This window comes from Cicer arietinum, chromosome 1 (genome assembly GCF_000331145.2).
Source record: "Cicer arietinum cultivar CDC Frontier isolate Library 1 chromosome 1, Cicar.CDCFrontier_v2.0, whole genome shotgun sequence".
NCBI classification, from domain to species: domain Eukaryota; kingdom Viridiplantae; phylum Streptophyta; class Magnoliopsida; order Fabales; family Fabaceae; genus Cicer; species Cicer arietinum.
In genome coordinates this window covers 8,753,456-8,764,858 of record NC_021160.2, presented here as the reverse complement: position 1 = coordinate 8,764,858, position 11,403 = coordinate 8,753,456, and the positions used below count along the sequence as shown (strand labels likewise).

Genomic DNA, 11,403 nt, shown 5'->3' with positions numbered 1-11,403 from the left:
ATAAAAATGAGAAAATATATGATATATTGACGATGTAAATTAATTTTTACACTATTAATTAATAAAACTGGTCGATCATTCCCTCTCACCACACAATACCTATTAAACCCTTTTATAAGAAAAAAATTGTATGAGTTGGTTTATAAAAGAATGTGAGAGGAAAGAAAAATAATAAACAAAAAGTTAGAAGAAAAAGTATGATAGAAAATACTCTTTCTGTCTCACATACATGCATTTTTTTTTTGACTTATTTTTATTTATATTATGAGAAGAAAGAGTAAGATGATTCTATAGTGTTTGATTGAAAAGAAAGTTAAAGAAGAAAGAAATTTAAAATTTTTCATTTTCTTTAGTTGATTGTGTAAAAAGTGAGAAAAAAAAGTTATATAGGATAAAGTAAAATTGAATAGAGTTTTTTTAGAAGTATAAGATAATTTTACATTAGTGATAATGCATCTCCTTAAGATCCATTTGAAAAACAAGAAACAATTGGTTCATTTATTTTTAAAATAGAGAGAAAAATCTCTGTGAGGCTCCTAAATATTTTTCCATCTTTTCTCTCACATTTGATGGATTCCAAACAAAGGAAAACAATTTCAAAACCTGTTTTATTTTTCTTTTCACATCCTCTACTCATAAATAAAAAATAAAAAATATCCAAATCAATCCCTTTCTTTTTACTTTGTATTTCGTTAACCAAACAAGGGTCGTCCACCTGAACATCAAATTACGCGATTTGTGTCGATGATGTCTATGCAACAGCATTCTCTACCGTCGATCTAATCTCCCCAATCATCACTCTATCCGTTGATCTTCTTTACTCCTTATCCTTTGAAAACTGAAGCAGAACAATTCATTCATGATTTATCTCTCTCATTTCATTTCAATTTCAATTTCAATTTCAATTTCAATTTCAATTTCAACTGTGACAGAGACAGAAACACCCTTCAGGTTTGCATTCTCGCTAGTTATTTATTTTATGAATTTAATTCACACTTCTTTTTCATTTCATTGGATTAGATAGATATATCATAATTAAACCCTAATAGATAACCGCACAGTGGACCCTTTTTGTTAATTAATTTCTATGTTCAATCTTAATTCTACATCTCATTGCTTCCCGATTCTAATTTTAATCAATTATTATTATTATTATTATTATTTGATACTGGTGTTGTTCTAATTTCATCAGAATTCATTCTATCGTTTTAAAAGGGTTTCTGATATTTTATAATTTTTGTGTGTGTGGAAAATCTAGGGTTTTAGATTTGTGATGATGGATAATGGTGCTGAGAGAGAGATGAATAATTTTGAAGGAGAGGAGGCAATAGATCCAGTAAAGCATTTCAATGATCAGGGAGATGCTGCTGTTGATGTTGTTGCTACTGTTACTGCATTGCCTTCGAATTCGGTTGATGATACCGCAGAAGAACTGGATAACTTTCAAGAGGCAATTGGAATTGGTGATGATGAGTGTACCAAACAATTGAAGGAGGAAGAAAAGGTTCTAGTGATTGCTACTTCGGAAGTGCCCGATGATTGTCAGAGGCAGCTTGAAAGCTCTTGTGTAGTAGATGGATTTGATACCGGAGGGACCTCAGGTGGAGTATCAAGTGAGAAGGCTGAAAATGAAGATCATGAATATTTTACTCCTAGAGAAAATGGTGGTATGATATTGGAAAATGGAAGCACTGACAAGGTGGATTGCATTGTTGGTGAGTTTCATACAGAATCTAGATTCGACGAGGAGATGCGAAACCAGAGTATTGATGCTGAGGATTTGAAAAAGGTTGGCTTGGATCCCGGTCTTAAAGATGACAAAATAGAGGAACAGTATAATGATTCAGATGACCCTTATAGTGAAATTCAAGATGATACATGTGAAAAAGCATACAGACATTCAGTTCACAGGAATTTTGAACCTCATTGTGAAATACTTATAGAAATGGAGGATGAGACCGTTGGCGCTGATATAAACCACGAGGATACAAATGGAAAAGGAATGGGAATATCTGATAGTCAGAGGACTGAATGTAAAGATTATAGTAATGATCATGAAACTGAGAATGATGACGCTGGATTAAATTCAGAGCATCTGGAAACAATTGGTGAAAAAGGAGAGTCTTCTCGAAATGTGGATGAAAGTAAAGAGATTGAAACTGCTGGAAGCTCATCCTTATCAAAAAATTCTCTTGCTACTGAGATGCCGACTGTTCAGGCTACTGCTGTTGATTTAGAAGAAGGTAGTACAAAGGTTTACCGGTCTAAGATTTCTAATGAAGAAAATCTAGGAAATTATGAAAACTTTTCCGTTGTTGGGGAGCTAAAAAAGATACCAGAGAAAAATGCGAAACAGAAAGAAACCACTCAGATTTCTAAAAAACCGGATACCGAGGCTGTTTCTTCATCTGGAAAATCTGTTGCCACTACCACCACTCTTGTTCCTCCTGCTGGCCTTGGACCTGCAGCTCCATTATTGAAACCTGCTCCACGGGTAGTGCAGCAGCCGCGGGTCAATAATACTGTATCTAATTTGCAGTCCCAAAAATTGGACGAGTCCTCATCTGGGGAGGCTGAGGAGTATGACGAGACTCGTGAGAAACTTCAAATGATTAGGGTGAAGTTTTTGCGGCTAGCTAATAGGCTTGGGCAGACACCCCACAATGTTGTTGTAGCACAAGTTCTGTATAGATTAGGACTGGCTGAACAACTCAGAGGGAGGAATGGCAGCCGTGTTGGCGCTTTTAGCTTTGATCGTGCTAGTGCAATGGCCGAGCAACTTGAATCAGTGGGTCAAGAACCACTTGATTTCTCTTGTACAATAATGGTTCTTGGAAAGACAGGAGTTGGAAAAAGTGCAACCATCAATTCTATCTTTGACGAGGTTAAATTTAAAACTGATGCTTTTCATATGGGAACAAAAAAAGTGCAGGATGTTGTGGGAACAGTACAGGGTATTAAAGTTCGGGCCATTGATACACCAGGACTTCTACCTTCTTGGACAGACCAGCAACGTAATGAGAAGATCCTCCTTGCTGTCAAGCGTTTTATTAAGAAAACACCACCTGATATTGTGCTGTATCTTGATAGGTTAGATACGCAGAGCCGGGATTTTAGTGATATGCCACTCTTACGCACGATTACTGACATTTTTGGACCATCCATATGGTTCAATGCTATTGTGGGTTTGACTCATGCAGCATCTGCTCCACCTGATGGCCCTAATGGTACTGCTTCCAATTATGACATGTTTGTCACACAGCGTTCTCAAGTTGTGCAGCATGCCATTCGTCAAGCAGCTGGTGATACACGTCTCATGAATCCTATATCATTGGTGGAGAACCATTCTGCTTGCAGAATTAATACATCCGGCCAAAGAGTGTTGCCTAATGGCCAGGTTTGGAAACCACATCTGTTGCTCTTATCTTTTGCGTCAAAAATTCTGGCTGAAGCAAATGCTCTTCTTAAGTTACACGATAGTCCACCGGAAAAGCCTTACACAGCTCGCACAAGAGTGCTACCATTACCATTTCTTCTGTCATCCCTTCTGCAGTCAAGGCCACAATTAAAGTTGCCAGAGGAGCAGTTCAATGATGAGGACAGTCTCGATGACAATCTTGGTGAACCATCAGATTCTGGTGATGAAACAGACCCTGATGACTTACCACCGTTTAAACCTTTGACAAAGGCCCAACTCAAAAATCTTTCTAGAGCTCAGAAGAAAGCATATCTGGATGAGGTCGAGTATCGAGAAAAACTCTTAATGAAGAAACAATTAAAGTATGAAAAAAAGCAACGGAAGATGATGAAGGAAATGGCAGAATCAGCAAAAGATCTGCCAAATGATTATGGTGAAAATGTAGAGGAAGAGAGTGGTGGTGCAGCTTCTGTTCCTGTTCCCATGCCAGATTTGGCCTTGCCTTCATCTTTTGACTCTGATACTCCCACTCACCGGTATCGTTATCTTGATTCATCCAACCAGTGGCTTGTAAGACCTGTTCTAGAAACTCATGGATGGGATCACGATGTGGGTTATGAAGGCTTAAATGTAGAAAGATTGTTTGTTGTTAAAGACAAGATACCCCTGTCTTTTAGTGGTCAAGTTACCAAGGATAAAAAGGATGCTAATGTTCAGATGGAAATTGCCAGTTCAGTTCAGTATGGAGAAGGGAAAGCAACTTCTTTAGGTTTTGATATGCAGACTGTTGGGAGAGACTTAGCTTACACATTACGTAGTGAGACAAAATTCTGTAATTTTAGGAGAAATAAGGCAACTGCTGGTCTCTCATTTACTCTCTTGGGTGATGCCTTGTCAGCTGGAGTTAAAGTCGAAGACAAGTTGATTGCTAATAAGCAGTTCAATTTGGTTATTTCTGGTGGTGCAATGGCAGGGCGCGATGATGTTGCTTATGGTGGCAGTTTGGAGGCCCACTTGAGGGATAAAAATTACCCTCTAGGACGCTCATTATCAACGCTTGGGCTTTCCATTATGGATTGGCATGGAGATCTTGCTGTTGGGTGCAATTTACAATCACAAATTCCTGTTGGACGGCATACAAACCTTGTTGCGCGAGCCAATTTGAACAATCGTGGGGCTGGACAAATTAGCATTCGATTAAATAGTTCAGAACAGCTTCAAATTGCTTTGGTTGGCCTCATCCCTCTACTTAAGAAGGTTGTCGGTTATTCTCAACAATTGCAGTTTGAACAATGATGATGATGTTAGATTATGTGAGCTGCAGCACCTGCACAGTAATAGGTAATTAACTTAAGATGACATCGCATGCTGGATGCCATGTAACAAGAATGATGCTAAATTGCATCATTCTTGTTCTGTACCGAAAATATGCTAAATTGCGTTTACAATGTCGTCTTTCTTCATTTGCTCTATTTTCAGTTAAAATTGATTTTTTTTCTTTCTCTTTCCTTGTAAATTCCAGGAACAGTTTTCACCGAGCATTCAATTCTGTGTACCAAAACAAGTGAATTTTGTATTTTAGCAGAACATCCTATTCAGGTACCATCTTTTTTTATTCAGGCAATGCAACTCTTGCGAACTTTTCAGTCTCTAATATATGCACGAGACTGATGCAATGATTCATGATATGAACTCTTTCTTTATCTGCAGTTCATCAAGTTAAAGTTACTTTTGCTATATAATTTGATTGCCCTTTTTTTTATGTATTTTTCAGAACCATATTTAGTTGTAGCATGGTGCTACAGTGTGATATTTAAATTTCATAATAGATTTAATCATATATTCTCACACATATTATGCTTGTCAGGAATGGGAGATATACTGTCTTTCAGTAGATTTACAGAATTGATTTGAGAATGAAAACAATCTTTAGTGGCTTCTTTTCTAGTGTTTACATTTGAACAAGTTCGAATATTTGTTTCCATCTTCTGGGGTTATCCGCCATGTGGCTGAGATACGAGCAATTTTAGCCCCGTTTATTTTCTGAAAACATTTTTGGTTTTTATTTTCTAAATTTTATGTTCATTTTAAATTGCTAATATGGAGATCGAAAATTTATGTAGTGAATAATTGTGATATAGAGGAGATGGAGGAAGAAATGTTTTTTCAAAAACAATAAAACAATAGTTTGGCATATTCAAAATTTCTCAAAATGTTATATCTGTTTTAAAAAATTGTAAAAGAAAATGGTGAGACAGGTATTGAATCTAATATATATTCTCTTATGATTATAAGTTGAACTGAAAATGTAAATAGGAAATATGGTAAGATAACCGACCTTTAACTTCTCCCCTGAAACCAGAATTTTCTGTTGTGGTGTCTTCACTTGTTTTCACATGAATTTAAGAAATGAGTTTCAGTGTATATTTCTTCTAATAACTTTCATTCACTTAAGAAGTCTAAAGTTTAAGTGATGTACATATATAGGTGTTGGGTTCAATGAAAGAGATAGTCTTCCACTGGTTTAGGCCAATGATTATACTTTCATATGACCTGAAGGCTACAAAGTAAACAAATGTTTGTTCGACTTTAATGAGGAAAAATAATCCCGCGAGGAAAGACAAAGAGAAAGTATGGGTCGTCTCACTTCTTGGTGCAAATGATTTAAGTAACATAAAGGCATAAAGCCATTTTCAATGGAGTGGCTTGATGGTTTGCTGTGATTCACCAGGAACCCGATGCTAATTCAACGGGATGTAGCTCAGGAACATGTTAAGTTCATGGGAATGTTAGCTCCACAACCTTTATTTACAGGAACAGGTAGTGAAACAATGACATGTGAGAGATACAATAGAAAAACTAGTTATATTCTTGTCTTTTTTGGTTGTTGAACATATTCTTGTCTGTTTAATTTGTGAACGTTTAGGTGTGAGGTAGCAGCAAAGTATGGGCTCTGAGAACCAGATAGTTTTTTGTGTCATGCGACACGTAAAAATATATTTTAATCTCAGCCCTCCATTCAATCTAATGGCTGTTAATTAGTCTTCTCACTTGATATATGGTCTATGTATTATACAATAGCGTAGTACTTGAGTTTGACATAGTATAGTAGTACATGAGTTATATGTCATATTGTGTTATATATTCAATTAAAATTGATAATTCTTTATATGTAGAATTTAATTTTATAAATGTTTATCGAAATATGGTTAGATTTGCGTCAAAGAGTTGTAGCACAATTCGTGTGTTGTTTATTGTTATGTTCAGGTGTCTTGTAATAGAAAATTGAGTTACACGAGAGAAATTGGGTTACACAAAGAAAATTTAGTTACACCAAGAGATAAAAAGGTTGCGTGAAGAAATATTGTTCGGGTGTCTTGTAATAGAAAATTGAGTTACGCATAAGAGAAAATTTAGTTACACTAAGAAAAGGGTGTGTGAAGAAATAATGTATCGAAAAATGGGTTTGGGATCTAATTCCATTTAATGTATTTCCACATTAATTAGTATCATATCAAATCATCTTTGTGTAGTATAACTTTTTTCTTTCCCTTTTTTCTTAAGGTGAGAATGTGGCATAATATTATCTTGGTTTGCAAGGACCCACAAAGAATTGGTGTCTCCATTTCCACTATTTTGGCTTTAACTCAACTCGAAGGTCTATATGGCTTTGCCTCTGGCTACATCCTAATTTTGTATGGATGATCATTATGTTAAAATCCTTCAAGTGCTTCTCATGTCATGTCACAAATTGTGCATCAACCAGAGGTCTTGGAGAATATATACATAGAGGATGTTAGAAGAGGAAGATTGTAAAAAAAACTCTTGTTATTGAACAAACTTGATGGAGGATTTAGTTCAAAAAAAAAATCGGGGTGATAATAGATGCTATTTTCTTGTTTTAATATGCCAAAATTGCACCAATAAATTTATATGTATTTTGATGATATAGTGAGTTGTTAATTGAAAATATGTGTCATCAATGTCACATCATCAATTCTGTTGCCACATAAATATCATGGTTCGGTTGCTACATCACCAAAATTCATTACCTAATGTTTAGGTGAGAAAACCATTTTGAAAACATAAGGACTAAAGTTGTAGATTTATAAATAATGAAACCAAAATTGCAAATAAGACAAAATAGAGGATAACATTGACAGTCTCTCTTCTATTTGCTATTAGTTTGGTCCTAATAAATATTTTGACACTCATATTGATCTTTGATAAAATTCGGTTTGTTCTCTCATGATCAACTTTGAATAGTAAAAATTCATGTCATAAATACCACTATTATGATCATTATTCTTTCGAAAATCATAATCAACAAATAATTTTATCTTAAGAACACATAAATAAACATCGATTCAGATTTTTATGTCTTAATAACCTAAACATATGATTTTACCACATTCATAATTAAAACAACATTATGTAATCTTAAGAGCTCTCACTCCAGCTCACATCATGCTTCGAAAGAGATGAAAAATCTGCAATCTATAACCACTCGCCACATTATAAAAAAAATCGGTTGTGTTGAAAGCTTAACATTACAATAATTAATTTTCTAATCATGCATTTTAAAATTACAATCCATAAAAACAATAGAGTTATTAAGAGTACCAGAAGTGTATCCACTTGAATTGATAAGACCAATGTTAACTTGCTCTCTAACACTACTTGAGAATAAACCATGTTTAACAATTTCACCAATTTTTCCATCACTCTCTTGAACATGAGAATCACCTTTCAACAATGAATTATTAGAATTCAAATCTCCACTTTTCACACCAATGCTAGCCTTTTTTGTTGTTCTTTTACAATGAGAACAAGCATTAGGTGACCAAACACCACTACTACATGTTTTATCAACAACCCTACGCAAATCAACACTTGGATGTTTAAAAGGACCTTCCACTTCAACAACAAAACCATTAGCTTTGTTTCTAAATATTTTAGCCGAAACAGAGAGACCAACATCTTTGGTTATGTAATAATGTGCCACATTAACAATGCAAGCGTTTTTGGATTTTCCCTTTTTCTTCATTTCCAGAACAAAAAGTCCTTCTCTGTAGGAACAACTGTAGGAAACAATAGTTGTCTCTATTAAGTAATCTTGATTTGTCCTTGTGAATGATATTGGAGAAGCAGAGGAATCCATTCCTATTAATATTATTAGAGATCTAATTTGTTAATGTATACTAAAAATATATTTTAAATTATTAGCCGACCACAAAATAACCTGTCTTTCTCACATATGTGAGTTAGCCGAATAACTTATTAGATACAATATTAGTCATATTAACCAGTGGGACTAAGATTGTATCTAATATAACAAATGATTAGAGTATAATTATTGTTAATTAAAGAAGTGGTTGGTTAGAGTTAGACTCTAACATTTTTGTCTAAATAATACAAAAATGTATAGATCATATTAGAGACATATCAATCAACAAATAAATAATTTATTTGTATTTTTACTCTTATTTTAAATGCTTTTAGTTTATACTTAAGTGTGTTATAGTTAATTAGTTTTCTACATCTAATGTCTTCCAGAGTTACGAGCCGAATCACTGAACTAACTTTCGAATTCAACAACAGATTATGAATTAGTTAGTTTCTAATAATTTACTCTCTATATAATAATATAAGTGATTATAACTCATGATATAACATTATGATTTTTTGTTTTTTTTTTCAACAAAAAAAAAGTGGTAATACCTGTTATCCCTCCATGAAGAGTATGACGTTCAATTCTTGTAATCTTCAAAGCAAATTCAGTTTTGTTGTTAGCTATGTCGCGTAATCCAAAATTTATGCTCTCAATACCATGATTGTCATTGCTTGCTTTTAGTTGAAAACCACAAGTACGATTTTTTTGTCCTGTTTTGTATTCTACACCCCAAACATTTGTGTTATCATTTTCATTCCATTTGCTCATACCAACTTCGAAAGAATCTCCCCAACGTGCTTTGGAGCCATTGGCTCCAGCTTTATAACATGTGCTATCGTCGCCAAGGTTTGTGTGAGTACTGTGATTGGTTCCCATTGATTGATTATCTATGTATATGGCTATATTCATGTACGGATTTTGTTTTGGGTTCTTCAATTTCTTCAACCATATTTATTCTATATACATGATTATGTCAATAGGTGACAATTGTCGGACTCTTATAACAACTACTTTTATTTTCGATCACTTGTTTTTTTTTTTTTTTTTTTTTTAATTTTTTTAATTTTTTTTTTTATGATTGAAAATTAATAAGTGTTTATCTTATGTGAAGATCAAATTCGATATTTAAAAATTAAGTATCATCGTTGATTCATTCTCACATCTATTCACTACCTAATAAAAATATTAATAAATTGGATCTAATTCATCTATTTAAAAATATAGATGTATTCAATCCATCAAAACTTTTTTTCATAGTCCAATTGATTACATTTTTTTTAAATGCAATTTATTGAATTGCATTTATTTATTTTAAAATATATAGCTAAGTAAATATTATTATATATATTTTAAAATACATACTTTTCTAATGGATTTTGTTTATTATTTTTAAAAACTGAAATAAAATTTGTCATTTTAGAAAACTATTTTGAAAAAAAAAGCAGAATTTAATTATTATTTTAAAAAACAGAATTCAAATAATAATTTATTATTATAAACATAATTTATTATTATAAACATAATTTATTATTATAAACATAATTTATTAGAAAAATAAAATTTTATTATTTAAAAAAATATAATTTTATTATTTAAACAGTAATAATTTAAATATTATTATTTATTTATTATTAATAATTTAATCGTAGGGGATGGTTGGTGGTGGTAATGAGCCGAAGTTCTGCCTAATTCATATTCATATTTTGTTACAAAAGCATCATACAATTCATATTATAGCAAATATTGGAGAACCTAATGCCGAGAATATTTATCTGTATGATTTAAAATGAATATTTATATAGAAGTAGTAGAAAAAAGGAAAGGCAACATTAAATGGCTAGGGCCAATTGTTCGATCCTATACATATTTTAAAATTAAATTACATAAATATTTATATATAAACATCAAGTGGTCCATAGAGCTTTGTTGAATTCACAGCAAAGAGAATAAAGTAGAAGATTTGTATTGTTGCTGTAGTAACGGTTTCCTATTGTTCCCAAAAAAATGGCTCTCTTCTAACTTGAATACCAAACATCCAAATAGCTTGTCCCACTCTCTCACGAGATATAGTCAAAGAAAATCTTAATCTCACGTTGAAAATAACATAACTTTAAGAATTTATGAAGAGTGATTTATTTTATTTTGCAAGAATTTATAAAGAATGAAATCATTTACTTTGTATGTTAATTTTGTAAAAATAAATTAAATTTAATATAAAAATTAGATAAGATCTGAGTCTATTAATTAGACTATATTATAATTTTTATTCATAAAGATAATGCATTTTTGGTATTTTATATTTTATCTAGTCGATAAATTTTTTGACATTTCTTTTTCTGATATTTTCTGAACTGAAAAGGTAATTGACACAAGTTTAACTTGCCGAAGAATATTCAATGTAGAAATTAGTTATAATTAATTTTTAGCTGGTTAGTTTTTTAAATCTCCACTAGTTTATAGAGTATATTATATATTATTTTTTTCCTTCTAAATTCCATCAATATAGAATTTATTATTTTCATTTTAAATATTATTTTTTATTCGTGACTTATCAACTTTCCTAACAATAAACATTATATACTTAATTAACTATAATCATTTTAAAAATCATCATAAAATAATAAAAGACCAAAATATAATGTTTTGTTTTCATTTTAATGATTTGTTCTTTTGTTTCAAATTTTTGTTTCTAATACAAACTAAGGACGGAATATATTTCAACTCTCTGAATTTTGGCATCCAATTCTTCAATCATTTCAACTATATGCCACAACCACTACACATAAAAACAGAAGGATTATATACCTCTTGC

General features: G+C 32.3%; 2 protein-coding genes across 4 annotated transcripts; one reads left to right on the top strand and one right to left on the bottom strand.

Moving 5' to 3' along the window:
* Positions 1 to 527: 527 nt before the first annotated feature.
* Positions 528 to 7,367, top strand: LOC101488560 (translocase of chloroplast 120, chloroplastic-like). 3 transcript variants are annotated; one of them, XM_012717871.3, is made up of 5 exons: positions 528 to 951; positions 1,259 to 4,759; positions 4,941 to 5,017; positions 5,906 to 6,238; positions 6,983 to 7,367. In XM_012717871.3, exon 2 carries the CDS (start codon positions 1,274 to 1,276, stop codon positions 4,712 to 4,714), a length of 3,441 nt encoding a protein of 1,146 aa, XP_012573325.1. In that variant the 5' UTR covers positions 528 to 951; positions 1,259 to 1,273; the 3' UTR covers positions 4,715 to 4,759; positions 4,941 to 5,017; positions 5,906 to 6,238; positions 6,983 to 7,367. The 3 variants fall into 3 exon arrangements, with proteins under 3 accessions (XP_012573325.1, XP_012573327.1, XP_012573324.1); XM_012717873.3 differs by lacking the exon at positions 5,906 to 6,238; XM_012717870.3 differs by lacking the exon at positions 6,983 to 7,367 and having other exon boundaries at positions 5,906 to 6,473.
* Positions 7,368 to 7,949: 582 nt separating this feature from the next.
* Positions 7,950 to 9,577, bottom strand: LOC101488230 (uncharacterized). The gene is made up of 2 exons (XM_004487712.4): positions 9,140 to 9,577; positions 7,950 to 8,581 (listed from the first exon to the last, which is right to left on the bottom strand). Exons 1-2 carry the CDS (start codon positions 9,498 to 9,500, stop codon positions 7,986 to 7,988), a joined length of 957 nt encoding a protein of 318 aa, XP_004487769.1. The 5' UTR covers positions 9,501 to 9,577; the 3' UTR covers positions 7,950 to 7,985.
* Positions 9,578 to 11,403: the final 1,826 nt, after the last annotated feature.

Bases quoted from the DNA above. Each gene is read 5' to 3' on its own strand.
- LOC101488560 (XM_012717873.3), top strand. From the start codon at position 1,274: ATGATGGATAATGGTGCTGAGAGAGAGATGAATAATTTTGAAGGAGAG.
- LOC101488230 (XM_004487712.4), bottom strand. From the start codon at position 9,500: ATGAATATAGCCATATACATAGATAATCAATCAATGGGAACCAATCAC. The intron at 8,582-9,139 runs GTATTACCACTT...TAATATTAATAG, and splicing joins TCTTCATGGAGGGATAACAG to GAATGGATTCCTCTGCTTCT.